Source organism: Dendrobium catenatum, unplaced genomic scaffold, assembly GCF_001605985.2.
Source record: "Dendrobium catenatum unplaced genomic scaffold, ASM160598v2 original_scaffold_86838, whole genome shotgun sequence".
Classification (NCBI taxonomy): Eukaryota; Viridiplantae; Streptophyta; class Magnoliopsida; order Asparagales; family Orchidaceae; genus Dendrobium; species Dendrobium catenatum.
Window position 1 is genome coordinate 68,045 of NW_021405279.1, and position 23,338 is coordinate 91,382.

General features: G+C 33.9%; 1 protein-coding gene across 1 annotated transcript; it reads left to right on the forward strand.

Annotated features, from left to right (window-relative positions):
- The first annotated feature begins 1,525 nt into the window (after nucleotides 1–1,525).
- On the forward strand, nucleotides 1,526–16,629 carry LOC110093226. Its single transcript, XM_020818042.2, has 13 exons — nucleotides 1,526–1,813; nucleotides 2,170–2,366; nucleotides 8,830–8,933; nucleotides 9,045–9,134; nucleotides 9,227–9,335; nucleotides 10,078–10,271; nucleotides 10,353–11,326; nucleotides 11,425–11,508; nucleotides 11,629–11,677; nucleotides 12,702–12,781; nucleotides 14,485–14,599; nucleotides 14,735–14,842; nucleotides 16,238–16,629. The coding sequence occupies exons 1-13, from the start codon at nucleotides 1,637–1,639 to the stop codon at nucleotides 16,366–16,368; spliced, it is 2,412 nt and encodes an 803-aa protein (XP_020673701.1). The 5' UTR covers nucleotides 1,526–1,636; the 3' UTR covers nucleotides 16,369–16,629.
- Nucleotides 16,630–23,338: the final 6,709 nt, after the last annotated feature.

Here is a 23,338-nt window from a genome sequence, read left to right on the forward strand (position 1 = left end):
ACATTAAAAGAAGTAAAAAAATAAAAAAAGCAAGCATTTGAGTAAGAAGCTACAATCTCATTTATAGGCTAACTTTGGCTAATATGGACGAAAGGACATCAACAAAAGTCAACTTTAAATAGATTGACTAATATTTAGTATTAAAATAAATATTTATAATAATTTATAATTAATTGATGAAAATTATTTTCATATTATCTTATTTTTTGTGACAAACCTCCAAAGCTATAAGAGAATCATGAAACTAAATGTACTCCAAAATATCTAGAACACTTGATTCAAGTTGAGTTGACTTAGTTTAAGACAAACAAAGCTAGTTCACGTCATGTTAACTTGATTCATTCGATTTTAGGTTTAAAGTGACTAATCAATTTGCAATAGAACTCTCTTGAATCAGACACATTATCTAAGAACTTGTATAAGTTTATGAGTATAGCTTATTAGTTGACCATAGCGACTTTTATTTATTAATTCAACCTCAACAACAATTTAAGGAGGATAAATTCTTAAGGAAAACTATTGATAAAAAATTTAGTTGCTTGACTACTAATGCACGTCAAGCTGATGGCTTCTTAGAAGCTCGAAAGATGACTGCATCAAGTCGATCTTTTCGACCATAATACATCATTATTATATTTTCTCTTATTTTCTATATATTAATGTATGTATCCAATTTTATAATGTCTAATCTCCAACCCAAAATTTCTAAATACTGGGTCAAGGGATTAGCTCAATTTATGCAATTTTTTTTTTTTTGTAATTGAACACAAATTCCAAAGCTTCTTATTCTAGAAAATTTTCATCTCTCAACTTTTTCAATTTTTTTTTCACTAAATATTCTTAGTATAGTTAGTTGTGATCCATGGAGAATTCTAAATTCATATGCATAATTTTTATCTACACATATTAAGCATCTAAATAAATTCTATTAAATAATATTTAACAATGGCAATAATTAAGTAAATTCATAAATGATATATGGCCTATTTATGATAGCTGTAACGTTAATATGAAGTTACCGCAGGAAAGTAACATAACTACCCTGGTTGCAAACAAAAACTTTCATCATCAACTTTTTTAAAAAGCAATGGGAATGCGATAATAAAACAGTAACCAAATGAAATTGTAGTTGCTGTTTTAAAGGCAATGCAATAAGAAAACTGTCCTAAGCAGGCTCATACTTATTTAAAAAAAATGAGTTGAATGCAGAATTTAAGAGAAGGGAGGGAGCCTAAGAGGGAATAAGTAAAACTAGTGAAGAGAACTTATGATGAGAGGATTGACCTTTTGACCTAATTTTTTTTTTTATTGTTTTTTATCTAGATTCAAAATATAACCTTTATTTGAACCATCTATGCATGGACTGATTTTTTTTTAAAATAATATAAATTATTTTATTTATGGCATAGTGTGGTGGCTGCTGATGTGGATTTTTTCCTAATCTTGAATGTAATTTTTTATTTTTCATATTCTTGAGAAATTATAAAATCTTGCATGTTCTGGGCCGGGCTACAAAGGCCCGCCTTCTCAGTTTACGTTTGTAAACAAATTCAAAAAGGTTAGCCGAAGAAGCTCAGTTGCGCGCTTCTACACCGCCTAAATTCCATCCGCTCTTCCTCTCTCTAGGGTTTCGGACATGACATCACTGGCGTCAATGGCAGCCACTCTTAGCCAATCGGACACCGATGCCCCTTTCTCCGACTGCCCGATCACCTATCTTCTCCCTCGGACCTTCGGCTCCTCGTTTTCCGCCGGAGCTGCGCTGTTCGAGTCTGATGATCCAGACTACATTAGCAGTCTGTTCAACTCCACGGTAAAATTTCTTCAACATTGACTCTTCTCTTAGTATCAGAGCATGGATTCTTGGAAGTTTAAGAATCGGAAACAGTTCGCTGGATCAGCTGAACTAATGAGGTTCCTCGTTTTGAGCCGAATTTTCATGTTAATGTTTGCAAATTTTATTAGTTGGCTTGAGAACTGCTGTAGTTTATGAAATAATGAGATACTGTTTCTTTTAGTACTAAAGTACTTATTTTATAACTAGCAGATTAGTGGGATTTACTCTTTAGCAGTTCATAGATTAATTTTTCCGTGGTGCTAACGGATATTCTTAAAGATAAATAAAATCTGACCTAGTTTTTTCCTATAATACTCACATTGCTTCTATAGGCGCTGAAAAAGTCAGCACAGCTTCTGGAACATGCAAAGATGATAAGCAATAGCAACTGCTCTAGCATTCCTGCTTCGAGCTTTGAAGACGGAAATTATATTTTGGCTAAGAGAAGTTACGAAGGTCAAATAGAATTGCAAGGAAAAAGGGCCCGTCAACGTCGACCTGGCCTTCCTGGTCTTCCTGGTGTTGAGCGGTATGCATGATTTTGTTCAATTATGCTACTACACAAATTCGTTGCTTCTAGACATGTTATTTTTTCCTATGATGATTCGAAATGATTGAACAAGAAGGTGAAGTTGGCACACTAATTGTGGCCTATTTTGCTCCATTTGTATAGTGACTTTTGTTTTAAACAGAAATTGTCTATGATGATTTTGTTTTTCAAACTTTGTGCTACAATTATATAATAGCTCCTGGAATCCTTTTCAATCATAATTTAACTTTTGCAAGGAGGTGTTTTTTGTAAGAACATAATTCAACTATTTATGATCATTAACATTGGTTTAAATTTATACTGAAATAGCTTGCATTAAACCCCAATAGCCACATCTTTAATTTTTTTTGGGTAAAATGAGAAACTATTATCTTTGTGTGCAACTTCCATAAGTTGGAGTTATGGTTTTATATTATGCAATCAAAAGCTCAGCTCGCTTCAACACAAAAAGGTAATGTGGCGGATGACTCATGCTTGCATTGTCATGCCCCAGGATATAAACGGTGGAAAACATAATTACATTTAGAGGTGAGGCGTATCATGCCCCAGGATCTAAGTCGAAAAAACTGCGTTTCTTTTTCATTTAATTTAAATATCAATCAGAGCCGACTGTTTTCATATAAATTGCAGGATATAAACGGTGGAAAACATAACTACATTTATGTAATATTTGCAACTTGATAGAAGCCGAAAATAATGTATGTTCAATAATCATGAATACAAATAATTGGTCCTTCGCTCCATTACTACTACACATGATGACTACAAAAGAATAACTGATAAGTGCATTATGAAAAATTAAGTATGTTGTCTAGAACCTCACTTCACATGGTCCTTAGTTCCTTACTCTTATATGAAAACATGTAAAAACTATATAATGAGCATAAAAGCCCCACAAGTCATTAATATCTACAACTGAAATCAATACATAACAAAAATAGTAAACATATAATTGTAGGAACCTATAGCAGTCAATATGAACAATATCATGTAATTCATATACAATCTTATCACATATATATATATATATATGTATCCTCGTCATACATCATATGATCATATCAGTACTCTATTAGTCTGCTCTATATCATTCATGTTTCTTATATCATTCAATTAGTCTACCACTATCATCAATCAAAATAATTAGTATTCAATCTTAAAAATCATTAGTCTTATCACTCATTGGTCTATCTGTCATCAGTCTTCATATGTCTATGTATCATATGTCATGCTTGTTTGACATCAATCTAATAGTCGGTCCATCAATAATTAATCTGATTGGTCTATCAATAAAGAGTCGTCACTCTCTGCCCGTCAACGTAATCGGTCAATCAGTTATAGACTAACATTCATGTTGACATCAAATCTTTATTTTAAGGAAAACCCTTTGGCTCACCCTGTTATACAGGGTAACATTTACACACACTTCATATTAATCATAATAATAATAACCTTCATATATATTTAATGTCGTCATCAGTATACTCATCTATCATCTTATCAGTCATATCCGTATCAATCTCATCCGACTCAACTAGCACATCAATTCATTCATTTGCCTGCTCTTGCGTATATCATATACTTCATATCATATATACATCTTGATAGAAGACATTATGTATGGCTTCTTGACTTCCTGTATACAAGGGTGAAACCCCCTTTAGCTTAAGCGGGGCAATCACCCCCCCTAAAAAAATTGTTTCTTATATTCTTTAAGTAATTTGTTCATCTCTATCTATTTTTAGTCTTTATTACAAGGGTTTTTAGGCAATTTCCTCCCTAAAAGTTTTAAAATACTATGGTCTTTAGGTAATTGCCCTAAACAAATAGTAAATAGAATTTATTATTTTATTTATTTATTTGAATTCCAAAAATATTCTTACAACCAAAGTTTTTTCTGGGGGCGCTGCCCCTTGACCTCACGACCTGACCGGGCAGGTCAAATCTCGCCAGGCGGCGCTGTCCCCTTAGACCCTCGATATATCTGCGAAGCGTACGACAATCAAGGATATGAACAAATAGAGGTTGCTATTGACCATTTTTCTTGTAGTTAAGGGTCGAGCCAAATTTGAGGAAACACCAACAATTACTTATAAGTTTTCTCCCTTGAAAATTAAGGCTGGTTCCACCCCTGCATGTATACATCATATATACAATCATCATGACATGTAAATCTATAGTGTTCTTGTCATATGCATGTATAATGCAAAAATACATGTCCTTACCGAATGAACAATAACCATATGCATATCATATAACCCATATCCAGATTTAATGCATTAGCAGCTGATCATTTTGCGGTTAATATTTTTCCTACTTAATTCAATTAAAATGCCATATCAATCAAATCATCCGGTGAAACTTCAATATAAGTCATTCAAAATGTTCATAAAAATGATATCTATCACATACCAAAAGTTATATGATAAAAATTCACTAAAACAAAAATATCATATTTTTATCACTTACAAGAGAGAAATATATTGAACCAAAAATTATTGAAAATAGATATAGAGTAGATATCACTTACTATGATCAGAATATTTTTTTATTACAGAATCAATATTTGAAAAAGCCTCGGAAAGCTTCCTCTCTGTTCCTTATCTTCTTCCCTTCCTCAGCTCCTTCCCCGACAAGGAAACGAAGTAAAGAGGAGAGTGGCTGAGACAAAGAAACAAGAAAAGAGGAGAGAGTGTGAGTGGAGGAATATATATATATATATATATATATTTCAGTGCTCGACGCTACGACACGACAAACTAGCGTCGTTGTGTCGCATGCTCATTCCAAATTTATTGTACAACAAAAAGCATCAATGCCGCTGTGTCAAATTCCAGTTCCCCCTTGAGCCATTGTGCTCGATAGCACAACGTCGCAGTGCTAATATGCAAGTTTTCATATTTTTCATTATAAAGGGTTTTTCATATTTTCAAGTTTTTACAATGTGCGTCTTAAGGCATGCCTTAGTGTAAGTTTGAACTTTGAAGAGGCATAAGTCATGAAAATTAGTGTTAAGGTAATTTTGAAATTTTCATTTATAAACTTTATATATCAAATTAAATCTATTTATGATACCTGAACCAAATGAAATTTGAAATAATCGCATGACCTCAAACTCGTAGCTGTGGGACCCTCATGCTTGCGCCCTATCCTGCTTTGTCGCCATCACTGTTGCACCGTCATCGCTTTTTATCCAACAACTCTCCTCTTGTTTTTGGAAACCCATTTCAATAAATTTAACATTAGAAAGGTGAAAAAATTAATTAACTATAATGATAATTTTCAGAAAGACCCTCTTAAGTGATGAGAGTGGAGGAGAAATTTGTTTTCATAAATTTTGCTTTTATACTACTTGTTTATGTTAAACTTGGAGCACTAGAGACTATTTTGTTAGGGTTGTTGGTAGCTTTGTATAACTTTTAATGGCCTTGCTTTGACTTTTAATGATTTTACATTAACAATTTACTTTGATGCCAGTATTTTACATATAATTTCATATTTTTTATTAATTTGATGGTTTAATTTTGAGGCTTATGTCTTAAAATGCTTCGAGGCTTACGCCTCACCTTACAAAAAAAAAAAAAAAGCCTTAATACCTCATTGCACAATTTAAACATTGTTTGGAGAAATTATTATTTTGTTCATATAAATTTTGGAAGAAAACAATTCTATCATTGGCTTTTCCTACTTTAAATTTTAAATCAGTTTTGTACGCCCAAATAACTGTGAGAGGAGATAAAGATCTTATCAAGCTGGATGATTCAATGATGCAATGGTGCAAGTTCAAATTTTCTCTTCCATTTGGCTTTTACATGGTTCAAGCTTGACTAGGGCCGTTGGCAATTACTATGTAACAATATCTATAGGAGGTGTTGGTTGAATTTGAGGGTCAAACTGTTGTGGGTGGTGCAGTGAGCTAGGTGCTAATGCCTCCATGGCAATCAAAATTTGAACAATACGTGTTGAAGGTTACTAGAGATAGGTGACTGAATATTTACTACTTTCTACAAAAGAAAAGATTCATCTTCTGTTCGATATAATTCTCTACTCTACCATGGGAGAAAGATATCCTAGTAAATCCTAACTTTACTGCTTGGCAAGGAGGGAATTGGTTGATGCAGTTGCTTCACATAATTGTTAGTCTTCCTTTGCCCACCCTTCTTAACTTGGTCATTCACTTTTGTGCCATCAGGACATCAGACTTTTCCCTAAGGATGTGTGTCCATGATCTGCTGCTAATCTTCTTTTCTTGTTTTATACTGTCACTTCCTCCTCTTATAATAAAAATCTATTGAAGGGAAAGTTGGTGTGCCCTTTCTGTTCTGCCGTTTCCTTAACACAGTCTTTGATTCCTCCCAATCCTCACAGTCAGCTATCTTCTCATTATATGCTAATTGCTATCACCTTTCTTACTGATTTTTTTTTAATCTTCACCATTTTTCTGAGTCCTGTAATGCTTTATGGTATAGAATCTTAGCTATTAAAAGAAAAGCATAATATAATGTTAAGTGTTGTAGAGATGAGGATGTTCAGGTGGATGAGTGGCTTTACTCCTAGAGTCAGGATACAAAATTAGCATATATGTGAAAATGTTGTAGTAGCTCCAGTGGAAGATAAGATTAGAGGGAGTCACCTTGATGGTTTGGTCATGTAAAACAACGACCTTTTGATGACCCAGTTAGGAAAGTAGATGTACTAGATTTGACTTATGTTAAGAAAGATAGAGATAGATCTAAAAAGACTTGGTTAGAAAATATTAAAAATGACATTCTTTTATTAGGTTTAATTGAGAATTTGACTCTTAACCGAACATAATGCAGAAAAAAAGATTCATGTAGCCGACCCCACGTAGTGGGATAAAGGCTTGATGTTATTACTGTTGTTGTTGTTCACCATTTTTCTGAACTTTTGAATATGTCAATTTATGTTGGTGCAATAGAAAGTCTCTCAAGGGGGTGATGTTTTTAGTCCTATATCCGTTGTTGGGGCCCATTCCCTTGACTTTGAGTCTTTGAGGATTTCCATGCCGTACAAAATTTTTTATCTGCATTCTTTTATATTCTTATTTAATATTTAGAACTCAAAATTTTGTTGATGTAGTCTCCAATACAGTAAAAAATACTTGAAAATAACATTCTCTCCAGCTTTTAGAAATCTCTTGCATGTAAACATTTCATCCATTTATTAGATTAGAGTATTAGACATATTTTTGTAGGATTACCTGGAGTTTGCATCTTAATTGATGTGGCTCTTCCTTTTGTGTTTTCTTTAAAAAAGTTTCCTTTTGCTCTATTCCTACTGGTTGCTTTAAAAATTGTTCGGAACAATGCAAATACCTAAACATCTATGCTGTGATTCTTTGTTCATTGAAATTATTTTTTGTTTCTCTTTCTAAGAAGGATTGTGATTTATTCCTATTATTCAATTCATAGAACCACTACAACAATAACAATAACATAAAGCCTTTATCCCACTATGTGGGATTGGCTTATGAATTCTTTTTCTTCATTGTGCCCTATTAAGAGTTAAATTCTCATTTAAAGAAAAAAAAAAGGTCATTTCTATCTAACCAAATTTTGTTATGATTCAAAGATGCATTAAAAGCAATAAATTACTGTTGAATGATTTTTAATTTTTTTCTAGATTATTCTGATGATAAATTGCATATTTCTTGAGGAACTAACCTGTATGAAAGACTAACTCTCTGATTGTATCTTTTTATTTTAGTTTAGTCCTGACGTGAATTGGATATTGCTTGAAGTCTTTGTGCCTATTAGCTTGTTTTCTATCATTTCAGATCATCATTGCAAAAAATAATATTGGCTTACCCTTGGCTTGGACTAGAGCAGTTATGTATGTGATACAACAACAAAGACATGATCGTTCAAACTTTGCATAGAATATATGATTTTAAAGTCTTTGAACTCTGACAAGGAAAAAAAAAATTCTTTGAACTCTGACATTTATATTGATAAAATCATTATATATCAAGCATTATAGTGAAAGTAAGCATTGGTGATGCATAGTGATATAACTTGCTAATGATCTACTACTAATAAGCATCATCATTGAAGAAAAAAAAAAGCACTTATGCTTTGGAAAACATGGCACATTGGCACTCATTCTACATTATAATGTTTTATCTCCAGTCGATCACAATTCGTAATGCACCAATGTATTGGATATTATCGCATGAATTTCAATTTTATGCCATTTCATCAGTTCATCCAAATCTTTGGCTCATCTTAATTATTATGCTATAGCTATACCTTAAAGTTTAGTGACATGCATGTATGGCATTCACTAAAGATGTTGTTCTATATGAAGATTGAAGATGCATTCATCAATGATTTATCTTCTGTGCTTCCCAGATAGTTGAACTGGAGCTGATGCATGTTTTTGAAGATCCAATTAGTTTTATTTCTCTTTTTATTTGCATCAGGGGGGGACTTGTCTTTAACTTTTCAGCTAAGACGACTGCTGCTGAGGTTTCTCAGATGGGGACATCAGATGACTTTTCCAAGAGGCCATGTTGTGTTGAATCAAGTAATCCATCATAATCTTAAGCATTCAGATGATGGCTACCATTAGCATCTATTGTCCTCAAGTCTATTTTTTCTGTTGAGCCCCTACTTATTTTAAAAGATTCTGTGGCAGATAGTCAATCTTGGCCAGTTATAGACTACAGTTGTCTTGAGCATATCTCTGATCCAATTGAGTATTTCTCAACTTATAGAATGCTTGAAAGTAATCCTCTGCTCACAAAACTGTTTTAGTCTCTGTGATGATTTCAATTTGCATCGGGAATGCTTGTTTTTTTATCTTGGACTTCATGACAGATGCGGAGAAAGAGGTAAAGAAACTAAAAGGTGAGGTTTCTCCGAAGCTCAGCCAACCTCAAGGCAGAAGAGATCGCCAACGTCGTCCCGGACTTCCTGGTCTTGAAGGGTATTCTATGTTTTCTTTCAATGATCTCCTTCTCAAATTTGTAATTTTTCAGTATTTTTCAATAGTCCAACTCAAAAGAGAAGTTCACATCTGAATAATCTTTATTTAGTAGATAGAAAGACATCTTGAAAAGAATATTGTGTAAATTTTTTCTTGTAAATGTAAATCTAATGTTAAAAAAGTTTATTTCATGACAATATTTTCTTTATCGTCATTCATATTTCAGAATAATTAGCTTAAATTTTGGTTAAGAAATAGTTAGTTTTTATCATATGGCTTGATCTCTCTGTGATTGTGTGTTTTCCCATCTCCGTTTTGGTCAATACTTGCCTGCTGCTCAAGCCAATTTTCTGAAGCAAGTCAGAAATTTATATAAGGATCATGAATCAGACATCTTTCTTGTTAATTTTATTTTGGAACACTTCTTGGTTTTCATTTTTCTTCGTAAAGGTTCATGATTTATCTTCTTTTGCGCTGTTCAATAACAGAAGAAAATGGAAGAAAGTCTTGATTTTTCATTGTTATTTGTGTCGATTGATTCCTTGAGCTTCACAGTTATTTGTGAATTTGATTGATTCCTTGAGCTTCACAGCATGTACGATTATAGCAAATGAACAACTAATACCGTCACTGTAAGGCAGATATAAGGAGAATATTGTCAACTTGCTTATTGCATTGATGAAAAATAGTCATAATATTTAATCTTGATTCGGTTTGTCTCATGTCTTTGCTTTCCCGTCAGAAAAAAAAATGTGTTCAAGTTTCCAGTTATGACTGGTACCGTGGAGGATTATCATATAGAAAAATCTACCCAGTCCAATGGTGTAAATATTTCTGAATTAACCATTGCTTCCTGTTCCAAAGAAATAAGCCAAATCAAGAATTCACAAACTGTTGCACCAGAAAGCAAACTCGCTGGAAATGCAGAAACTTTTGGTATGCTCCTATATAAGCAATTAATTTCTTTAAGCATGCTACTTTAATCTTTTTTCTCCTTATTGTCCACTTCTTTCGCAGATTCAAACGTAGACAAGGAATTTGATGAATTAGAGAGGCTTTTATCTAAATGTAAAGAATTAGATAATGATGGTATAGCAAATTTTGTAAGGGAGAGCCTGCAGATTACTCCAATTCATGTGGAGAAGTCGAGAGGCCTTCCATTCTCCATTCCAACAGAAAATAAGTTTGAAAGCCCCAAACTTAGCCATATTTTGTCTAATGCAAACAGAAATAAAATTGATGGGCTGCCAAACTTGAAAGAGCGTTTATCATTAATAATTCCGCAGGGTGATCCATGCTTCCCCCATCAAAATGATCGTGATAAGCAGAGTGATGGTTCTACGGAACTAGGTTCTAATTGCAATGTTTTCAGTGCTGATGGATTAGAGAAATTACCGAGCAGTCAGGGAGGAATGCAGGAGGATTTGGAGAAGCATAAGCCTGATGGCAATGAAATTAGAGTTGATGGGACAGCAGAATTGGAGCAGGTGACATTGAAGACTAAGCTGCCTGATGCAGAGATGACAAATGCCATTGATCACTTATCAGCCTTGAAAAAATCCATTCCATTAATTGATATACAGGGTAGACTTGCTAAAATATCAACCTTGAAAAGGAACTTATTGCAAAATACCACTGATGGTGAACTGCCCATGTTTTCATATGCTGATTTGGAAGATTCTTCATTAAGTAAAATCCAGGAAATGCTTTCTATTTCGCCAGGAGATGTTATTCATCTTGATGTTGGCTCTAAGGATGCTCAGAATGCTTCCTTTCCAGGATTGTCATATCTAAAAAGGTCGAGTTTTGAGGATAAAATGCATTCTCCAGTAGCTGAGAATTCTGAGGAAGATAAGAACATTGGCAGAGGGAAAATATCAGATCCTATAGGACGCCAATTTATTTTACTTGAGGACACATGCCAGAGGCCAAATGGAACTATTTCTGATGAAGAGTTTGTATCTATAGTATGTGGCGCTAATTTGGAGGAGGCAAGTAGTTCTAATGCTTTGTAAAAATTTTGGTCTTGTTATTTGCATGTTTGTGATTTATAATTTTGATAATTTGATGCTTTTCATGTTTTTCTTAGGCTGGCCAGTCTTCAGCTTCAGTAGATCGCAGACCAACAGAAAGTTTAGCAAACCATTCTAGTGAAAATTTGCTTCAGCCCCTTGTTAGTTAACGAAAAACTAATTCTAATTTATACGGAACCTCACATGTTGAGGAGAGTAATTTGAATTTGTGCTACATTTTTGAGAAAGTAATGCTCAGTAAGTTTACTGTCAATTTTCAGGTGATTACTGATGCTTCGGAACAAATATTACATTCAGAGGCGCCAGATGGTATTTATTGTCATTTTAACTATGATGACTTTGTATTTGAGTACTATATTTCTTTATATTTCTTTAAATGAGCGCCTCATTTTAGAAGGCTTCTATTGATAGGGGTTTAATTTGTGGGCATAGTTTCCTTTATTTCTAATACGAGATCCATTTGTTGTTTTCCCAGCTATTCTCTTAGCTTGGTACATTTAATTAGATGGGTAATTTGTGAACAAGTTTTGTGTTGTGGCACTGTTTATTTATCAGCACACTAACACTCTTTATTGACACAAACCTGAGTTTATTTTTTTCTTTATTCCCTTTATCTTCAATATTCTGCATCCCTCTTCTTTTATTTTCTTTCCTTTTTTTTTCTTCTTTCATTTTATTGACCATGACATAGGTTAATTATTCAGGTAGCTGACGTAGCTAAGAGTTTTGAGAAAGAGCAGGCATAACATATTGCTTACGGTAGCTAGATAACCTTTCTAAAGGGCTGTTGTTGCATTGAGACAATGTATACTTGATGCGTTTGTAGATATATAGTAATTTAGTTGTTCCTTATAATTGAAGGAGAACCTATTGGGGAAGTGAGGTAGTTGATTGGTTGTGTGTGTGTGGGATAGAGAGAGAGAGAGAGACTCCTGCTCTAATTGGTGGGTGTCAATCTCTGTCATACTACGACAATGTGCTATTTTATTTTTCAAATTAAGTTTTTTTTCTAGGCTATGCTTTGTGTTTCTTCAAAAATGTATGCAAGCTTGGTTTTATTAATCATTAAAATAAAACTTGCTCATGCTTTAAGCTCTTATGACTTGAGATACTGACGATCAGGTATCCATCACATTGTCTTGTTCACGCATATTACCCTAAATGAAATGTTATGAACGTTCCAGAACTCAAAACAATAGTGGTCTGTATTGCTTTTATTGTTACTTTCTCACTGTAATGAAAGATTACCTAATTTAAATAGCTTATCCCAAATTGGTGGGGAAAGGCTAATGATGATGATGATGGGGATGATAATGACCACCTTATTGAACAGATGACAGCCTTCCAGAAAATTCTGCTTTGATTGATGAACAATTGGAAGCGACATGTGAAGATCTGAATGGAAGGAATAAGGTAAAGCTTCTTATAGTTGAACATTATCCTGTTTTGGTTCAAAATTTTGTTTTTTTTCTATCCACTGTCATTCTTTCTTCATTTCAATATAGTTTATGGGCATTCTAAATCAATGGCAATTTCATTCATGTGTGTAAGCTTGACCTAAACAGATTTTTTAGGTTGATACTTGCATGTTTTACTCTTAGCTTTTAGATAAAAAACTAGGCAGACTTGAATAACCTGCTATATTTATAGTTTCTATTCTGCAGCCTTTAATAATGAGACCATTCATGTTGCTATGAATTTTTTTTCTTGAATGAAACTTTCAGTATTGAGAAGTGAGAACACATCCGCCATGTTGATTTATAATATAGATTTATTCTTTGAAAAAAAGTCAAATCTTGCATGCCATGCTGATTTTCCCATCAATGTTATGTAACTCAATTGTTCATATTTTAGGCTTCTTTTGTCAGGGTGATTTAGTTTTTAGTTACTGATATTGGAATTTCTTCTTAGATTAACGTGTTGTATATAATTTTTTCCCAAATAATTCGAATGATCTTGCTGTAATGCTTGAAATTATTCAATGTAAAATGATGAAATATTAAAAAATTTATTATTTCAAACTAATCCGATGGTTAATGGAAAATCCTTATTTAGGAATGCTATCGGTTGCAAACTTGGTCTGATTAGGTTAGTTACCACATTTGTACTTTGAAACCTGCATCTAAGAATTATTTTGTTGTGAAACTGCTTAATATTTGCTTATGTGGTTAACTTAGTTCTATGCAATGTAACAATATAATAGTTTGTGGGATTTGTGGTACTGTGTTACTACAGGCAGTCGTGTGTATTTTTCTATCTATCTTATAGATTTTTCCCTTTTATGTTTGAGGGGTATTTTTCTATCACACAATAGGCACGATTCATTCCTCTACCTAAACCCCTAACTAGAATTCTACTAATAATATCTTCATCTATTTCACCATCACTTTGAACAATAGACCCAAGATATCTAAAATGTGTATTTTTATTAATGACTTGATCGACCAGACTCACCATCCCTCACTAGATCTATTATTACAAAAATTACACTCCATGTATTTAGTTTTAGATCTACTTAAATTAAAACCTTTAGCCTTTAAGGATGACCTCCATAATTCAAGTTTTCCGCCAACTCCCCCTTTAGTCTTATCAACAAGAAGAATATCATCAGCCAAAAAAAGGATAGACCAGGGTACATGCTTTTGCAAATGTCTAGTAATAATATCCTTGATTAAATCAAAAAGATATTTGCTTAAAGCTGATGGTTTGTTGCATTGAAAGAAATAAGGATGATATGATGCAATGCTTAAAAATAGAGCACACATGTTTAGATACGCTTAGCAGTTCCAATTTCAGATGGTTGCCTAACCAAATCCAGGATTTAATATTTGTTAGTTTTCCTCAGGAATAAGATTTTTATTTTTTAAATGAATTGTCGCTGCTTTGTCTGCTGTGAAAATTTTCTTTCTTGCTTTTGCTTGTTGGGAACAAACTGGCGGTACATGTTAATAGTATATCTAGTGACTTGAGCTTTTTCATATTTGGTTGAGTTCAGCATCAAATCTCTTTAGATTTTACTAACACTGCAATCTAATGACATCATCTAGTGCTGTTCCAGTTTTTCAGAACATCATATTTTGAGTTTATATATAGTTATGAACATTTTAAACATTCAGAATCAGGGACTCACGGTTGCTTCTGGAGGATCTTCAAGCAGAAAATTGGAACGAGAGGAACCTACAAGCAGGCGAAGGAAGCAAAATTCAATTTTGAGAAGGAAAAGCCTTACAGGTTTCTTTTTCAATCTCTAACATATATTTTAACAATTGGGATCTCATGTGTTCTGTTGTACTTGTGTTAATGGATTTTTTAATTACAGAAGTTAATGTATGGGATTGATTTGTTTTGGGTTTAATTGGTATTTAGGTGCTGGCACTGTATGGGAATCTGGAGTGCGGCGGAGCACTAGAATCAGAATGAAGCCCTTGAAGCATTGGTGTGGCGAGAGATTTTTATATGCCCGAATACATGACAGTGAGTATAACTATATAAATTTTTATGTATATAAATCACCTTGATTTAGTTTTCCTTAAATAATTAATTACTTGGCCATGTGTTTTCCACTCAGCTTACAGAAAAATTATTACGTGCGGCGTTCAGATTCGTCCATAGGCGAATTTGGACGTGCCACGTCACCCGGGGCCCGATGCACCCGGGTGATGTGGTGCGTCCGGATTCGCCTCCGGATGGTTTGGACGCTGCACGTAATAATGTCTCCAGTTTACAAATCATTACCCGATGAGGCTATTTTGTTGATGTTGGGGGCTTTTAACCATTGAGCAAAATTCATCATTTTTCTACTTTAATTCTCTTTGGGCATGTTTGGATGTGGGGAATGAGTGCAAGTATATGAAAATAGAGTTAAGAGACTGAAATTGATTTTTCAAAGTTCATAATTATCTTCACCGTTTGATATGAATGTCATTAGTTTTCTTTCTATTTCATTCAAACATAACATGAACTTCAAGCTAATCAAAAGAATTAGGTACCCTATACTTTGATGTTGAGAGGCATGCACAAAATCTTGCTCTAGCAAATTACAAGGATTTTTGGTAGTAGAATGCCCAATCTATAGACAATATTGAGGTGCTGATCCATGGGTGGCTCTAGGGGTGTAAGTGAGCCGATCCGGCTCTAATTCGACTCGTTTATGGGCTCGCGAGCCGAGCTTATCGAGCTCACGAGTTTAGTAAACGAGCTCGTTTAGTAAACAAGCTCAAGTTCGAGCTTGTACCAGCTCGGCTCATGAGCTCGCGAGCCGGCTCGAATAAATATTAATATTTTTAAAATAATTTTATTTTATTTATTAAATTTAAATATTAAGAAATTAATAAAACAACCTAAGTTTTATTTAAATGTTATGCATTTTATATTTTTTTTTTCTAAATTTTGATTAAGTTTTAAAAATTCCGTTTAAGTTTTAAAAATTCCGCCTAATTTTTAAAAATCCCGCCTAAATTTAAAAATTCCCGCCCATGACTCACGAGCCGACTCGAGCTCATTTACAATGAGACGAGCTCGAGTTCGAGTTCGAGCTCACTTTCCAACTAACGAGCCAAGCTATATAAGGGCCTAAACTCGACTCGTTTACACCCCTAGGCGCCTCGTGATCCCATGAAAGTAGAGGCGCCACGTTGGAGTGTCTTCTTCTAGATGCACGCGGAAGCGTAGGATGCCCTAGTTTAAGTGCCAAGTTTCGTATTTTAGCTCTCTTTTCTACATTTAGCTAGTTAGCTAAAAAACAAAACATTATTTACTGCTTTATTTTTAAGGGTGTGATCGTTAAATTTTCTTTTAATCAACACAGCGAAATTAGTAATCAATTTGGCTTCTTTAACTTTTTCTTTTTAACATTTCCTTCTGCTGCAGGCCTAACAACTGTCATCGGGGTGAAGAAATTTGAAACTCCACCGCAGAATGGAAGAAAGACTGTGATGAAGGTGAAGTCGTACGTCTCAGACCAGTATGCAGATCTGGTTGCTCAAGCTGCGTTGCATTGAATGATACACGCCAAGGCTATTATACAGGAAAGTGCTACTCTCTTGAGAAGAAATTATATTTTCAATCTATATTGGGTTGGTTTAATAGTACAGTACCAATCTTGCATATAATGGTACAGAACTGGTAAGGATCTTGCTCGCAAACAATATTATAAGCTGTACTCGTCTAATAATTGCTAGTCTCGTTTCTTTCTTTATCGACGATAAGCAGCGTTTCTATGTTTTGTTGTTGGCCATCTATTATAGCTTTTTGACCTGTAATCGAAGTGCTGGCAGTCTGCCAGAACTTTGTGGTAATTTTTTTTTTTTCGATTTTTTTGTTTGTTCTTTCAGATTTGAATGTATGAAAACTATATATTTTTTATTCCATTTCAGTTTGTTGTTTTAGTTTTGATTGAAATTAAATAGAACTTCTTTGTTCTCTATGGATACTAAAATGCAATTCAGCCTTGATATAGACACAGAAGAAGAAAACTGACACAATGGGTAGAACTGAAACTAAACTTTATTAAAATAAAAGCAGACAATTAAAACCCAACAAGAAACACTAGGAGAAATAAAGAAAATTAAAAGACGCTATCCTCAAACAACCGTTAGAGCGGGTTCCTCACATGCATCGAATTATAAGTTAAATAAGAAAAGTGCATAAAACTAACAAACTGATGGTCCACCACTGCAAGATTATCTAATCTCCTTAACAGATGCTTCAAATCAAACCAGATACGAAAGTTGCTTTATTTTGAGGAGAAGGATACAGATGGAGTGGCACTTGCAGAGAGACGAAAGAAGTTAGAAGCCAAGAAGAAGGGTGGTAAGAGCCCGCAGGATTTTCGGAGGGGATGAGAAAGAAGGATGGAACAAGCTCGCAAGCTTTTTCAACAACCCGCAGATTAATAGCAAATATGCTTAAATAATCAACTCCCTTCATTCACAACATCTTCTCTTTTTTATAGGCAAGATAGAGGAATGCCAAGAGCCATATGACATTAATTTCCTCTAGAACCAAAGCATCATATTTTATAGGACTTCCCAAATGCTCTTCAGAAAACAGCCTATCATGAGAAAACGAAGAAGCATTCACGGGAAACAAGCAGGCCACGGAACCAAAGAGTCATGTTCTCGGGAAAAAGCCCAGGCATGGAAAAGAACAGCAGCCGGCCGTATTTAAGGGATAATGGCTAGGAAAACAGTAACTTCCCTTGAATGTAATTTATAGAAATCTGCCACAATTAAACACAAGCCACGGTTTCCCAAGGGACAAGAAGAAAGGGGAAGAAGAAGGGACAAGTCCACCCCATCATTGAATCCTTTTTAATGAGCTACCTTTTGGACATTAATAAGCTACTAAACTTCAGCTCAAGCAACTTAAGAGAATGAGCTCCAACCCAACCTCCTCCAACCAACCCGTAAACCAGTAGAAGCAAATGGACCAATCAAGCCAGCAAACCAAAGGTCTACCAAGCTCTATGCACAACTTACCATGATCATTGGATGCTTTCCCATCATTGGATAGCTAAAAAGAAAAGAAAATAAAATAGAAAACAAAATATACTATTGTTCAAATAAAATAAAAAGTTCAGAAATTCTAGGTATGAAGTTTGCCTAAACATGAAAAATGTGCTCCACATTACATCAAATGGTTTGCAAGTTGCTTGAGGGCTTCTCATCTCAAGAGATTATTCTGTGCGGAATTCAAGTGTATTCGGAGACGAATCGGGATGAGCCACATCACCTGATGCACTGGGCCCTGGTGATGTGACATGCCCAGATTCGCCTCCGAACTCGTTCAGATTCCATACAGAATAATTTTCCCCTCATCTCATAGCACGCGATTGAACATCTCGAGGATCAATTGTGGAGGATAATTGTTTATTTTCATTAAATATCATATATTGAATTATGATTAATTTTTTTATAAGATTATTAAGTTGATAATCTTTGATTTTTTTTTTACTGCATCTAATTAAGGCGAACCTTATAATTTTGGTCATCCATTATTGGCTCGTCTCAATATGGTTAAGTTCATGAGCAACATAGCTAAAATATCTCGAAGTGGCTCATGATGGGCTATTTTCTATACCAAGTTTGATGAGTCTTCTTTTGGTAAATATTGTTAATTGTATTATAAAAATAATCCCAATAGGAAACATATCAAGTAGAATCATTACTACTTCCAATATCATTTCTCTAATAACTTAACCAAATCATCATCCGTCTTCCTTTCTTTTGCCTAAACATTCTGATAATTTCTTAAAATTCACCTTCGATCGAATACCCAAACAGGGCTCAAATTGTTTGTTTCAAAGCAATACCTTTGAATCAGAATCTGACTCAAAAGACATCATTTGGAACAACTTTCTTACTACTAATTTGTATAATTTTTTTTTTTACTAAAAACAATAAAAAAAGTCATTCCAAATAAAATCCAAGATAAATTGCATATCACTTAAATTTATTTTGAAAAATCTGTAATACAAATTTTGATTTATTATTCATGATTTATTTCCCCTTTCATCTAACAATAAGATCAAAAAACTCATCATGACTAAATTCAAAATTCAAAAACTGATTGATAATCAATTTAATTTGAATCAATTTTAATTGATTCAAGTCGAAATTAATTTCTCATACTAAGATAACTAAATGAAATTAGATATAAGCTTCATTTGAAATGGCTTTCTTATTGCTTTTTAAAGTAATAAAAAAGTCATTCCAAATGAAGCCATAGTAATAGAACAAAGCATTTAGTTGAACAAATAAGAGCTTAAATACATCAGCTGAAGCCAGTTGCCTCTAAACCCAGTCCGAGACATACAAATGCTCAACGTTAAAAACTAAGGGAACTTTTCTCAGATTCAGAGAATCAGTCATGAAAAATAATAACTGTTTTCTTATGGCAAATTATAACTTAAGGCTTCGTTTGAGACAACATTCTTATTGCTTCTTAAAGTGGCTTATATTGCAATTTTTTTAATTTTTGTACTAAAAAAACAGCTTTAAGAAGCAGGAAAAAAACCGTCCCAAACGAAACCTAAATCACTACCAAGCTCGCATCTTTGCGTTCTTAACAATCAGAGACAACAGGACAGCACCCAATTTGAGGCTCAACAATCTGCTACTAGATGAGGATGATTCAGAGTAGTATAATCTGCAAAGATTAGGAGAGCTGGTCTCTGTGCACAACTCTCTAGATTTCTCATTTTTCTCAGTTGTGTTTGTTCTTTCAAGCACGGTGGCTTTCAGGATTCACCTCTTCCGCAGTTTGCGAACTTCTTCATGTATAGGATGGAAAAGAACTGTGGAAATATATCTCTCTCCAAAACTGGGGAAAATAACCTGTACATTGCATCCAAGTTAGTAATTTTGCATGCTCATGGACTACAAATACCGCCTAATCATTAAAAAAAACTTCCATTTTCTGCGTTAGTTCTTAATGTCAAAAGGAATAAAAAAACCATGCATTTTAAACTTCAAATTAATGTGCATAGTATACTTCTTTGTACTGCTTAGGAAGTAATTCTTTTCAAATGGCATTTTGACATGTGAAAAATATATTTCTTACAAATAATTTTCATTGTTGTATTATTAGCCTTACCTCAATTATTTGGGATCAATTTTGTGAATCATTGGTTTTCATTTGTTCTTACTTAGTGTTATTTGAGATATAAAATATATTCTTCCTAAACTATTTTAAACTTTTATCTATCAAATCTTATATCTCCCATTCGTCTCAATGACCCATTGAAACTAATATTATGTACTCACATTATGGGTGCACTGAGAAACATGCAATTGCATTGTGCAATCACTCTTAAAATTTTATAAACCCTCATTTAAAAGTCAAACTAGTCATTGCACGGTGTTCTTGAGCGGTTCACACTACCAATAGAATAGGATCGTAAGTTCTAATTTTGTAAGTCTGATCTTCCTTGCAAAGGCTAAAACCAATAATACTTGAACCTCGAAAATGGCCTCGTTAACTGAGAATCTCCACAGGAGAGAACTTTATTTTCAAAATGCCTTAAAATCCCCATGCAAATCATTCTGGGGCCGAATTCAAGTAAAATACAAGAATATCAAAGGCTAGAGCAAAATCTAACTCCATAACCATTTAATAAGGTTGATAACTTTGAGATTAATCGCAGCTCATAAAAAAGCCATTTTTATATTAGATGTATCATTATGTTCACTCTCAAAATATCATACACCTATAAAGACGTGACACATGTTCTATAACTGGATGATTTTGCTACCAAATGGCATTAGTTTAATAAAGATTAAAACTGAGACCCTCTAAAAGGGTGGTTTGCTACAAAATGACATCATTATATTATCATCACGACCATAACCTGAATTTTCCTTAATGGCTCTAGCCCCTTGAGTTGTGAGTCAAAAGGTATACTTAATAAAGCCCTTTATTAGCTAAGGTTAACTTAAGATTGTCCTCTTAGACAAACATCTACACTAAGTCTAAAAAGTTCCCTTGGACGACCTAACCCATGGTTGCTGACAAAGATTTTTTGGTCAGATTGGGTTGACTAACTCCATTGACTAAGCAGACAAGGATTCATGACAAATTGAGACGACGGAATCACAAGATCTTGATCGAGTTTGCTATTATTCCCACTTTAAGTTAACAACAATAAATTTTCAATCCAAATATAAAAAATTGATGCTACAAAACATTAAGCTTCTAGTGTCAAATTAACGACTAATTTTGATAAAAAATTCTTTCCTATCACTGGAAGGGCTAATTAGTATAGAGGCTTGTGCCTATATGAAACCTGAAAACAAATCATAATATCATCCCAAAATGAGGATAAAATCTCTAATTAGTGTCTTATTTATAATAAAATCTTCTAAAATTTTCAACCAAAACTTGACTCACTCAAAAGAACTGAGCATAAATTTTTGGAGCCCACGCATGGCTAAAAACTAGAAGTTCTCTAAATCTATAAGGTCCCATTAGACGACGCAACCTACGGTTATCGACAATGATAATTTGATTAGGCTAGGTCGACTAACTTTGCAAATAAAGTAGAATAAGGTCCATAACAACCCAAGACAAAGGAACCATGTAATTTTAATTGGATTAATCATCATTCCCCTCTTCATGAACTCTTCATGGACTCTAAGAAAAAAAAAGAAAGTACATTTTCTCAATTCTAAATCAAAAGTGCTTCTACTAAAAGCTAAATGTTTAGCACCTACCAAGTACTCTTAATTGAAAGTTTTCATAATTGAGAGGTTAATTAACTATAAGAGCTTGTACTCATGAGAAATATGAAATCATATTATAATGTATTTATAAAATGTGAGTGAAACCTCTAGATAATTTTTCATTTGTAATCTATATGCTTTTTAAAAAAATTATCTGGAACCACAACTATCTTAGAAGAGTCAGGAATGAATTTTCGAAGTCCACGCTTACTTGAAATTTGCTAATCATTTACTACTGAGCAGGATGATGCACTTATTCAAAGTTCAGGAGAAATAAATGTAGAGAACTTCAAAAATCTCAATTAGAGACTTCCTTAAGTCCATAGGAACCTAATTAAGGAACATGCAACCTATAAAAACTAGGTTTGGGAAAACCCTAAACTTTCCCTAATTGTTAAAATCAAAATTCCTTTAAAAAAAACTTTGCATTTCTTAATTAAAAATTCTTCCCTCACATTCTTCTAACAATCTCTACAAAATAAAATATAAAAAGAGAAACCCTAAATTTCATATTTATGTTTTTCTTAAGAAACCTTAACATGTAGGGTATAAAATAATTTATCCAAACAAACCCTAAAAGTTTTCTAAAGAAATCTCAAAGAAAAATCAAGTTTTTCTCAAAACCCTAGTTTTCATTCTTTAGGGAAAACTCAAAGGAAAGGAAGAGAAACTCTTGCAAAACACATACCTTAACCTTCCCTTGGATTTCCCTACGCTTTCCTCCAAGATTGGCCGCCGAAATCCGCTCCCAAGCTCGCCGAAATGGCTCCTACCCGCGCGCTCCTTCCTCTTCTCCGCTCGGTTTGGGCCGCACGAACGAATGGGGGGAGAATAGAAGGATTTCGGTTCTTGTATAGAGGGGTAATGGGTTTTGCCAAAAGACCCCTATGCCCTCACTTAAACAACCCATGCTTAAATAAACATTAAGGGTACTTTGGGTATTTTTGAACTTCCAAAAATTATATCTCTTAATTTAAACAAAATTAGATACAAGTCCTATATACTAAATTGATCGGAATTTTACGCTCAATTTTATAAAATTATTCCCGTCAAAATCCGACAACATTGAAATTCTCACTTAAAATTCGTCGCGGCGCTTTGAAAAGCGTGCGAAGCCTAAAACGGCATTTTCGGGTTTTACATTATATAACCGGGTTGGGTTTTAAGGTTGACCCGTTTGAATTCTGGTCAGGTCTAGATTTGACCCGAATCCAATTCAAAACCCAATTTTGACACCCTTAGATATGATGCAGTCATTGAAGTTTATGCATAGTAATTTTATTTTCTTTCAAGTTTGTCGATGCAATTTTCTCATTTTATCTTTTTTTGGGTGCATGAACTTGCGGTAGTGTTTTCTTGTCATTTTATTTTTATTTTTTATGTGCAAATTTTCAGATAAATGTTGAGTGCGCTTTCACATCACCTTTACTAGGAGATAGCAGTAGCAGAGGTCTTTACATACACCAATGAAGTTGCTTTAGATGCAATCCATGGGGGGGCTGAACAATCTATGAAATTCATCCCATCACCATAGTAAAAATGTTTAGGAAATTTTATGTATGGCGTTTTCTGTGCAAGTTTGCCTAAACATGAAAATGTGCTCCACATTACATCAAATGGTTTGCAAGTTGCTCGAGGGCTCCTCATCTTGAGAGATTATTTTGTGCGGAATCTGAATGTATTTGGAGACGAATCCGGATGAGCCATGTTACCGGATGCACCGGGCCCCGGTGATGTGGCATGCCCGGAT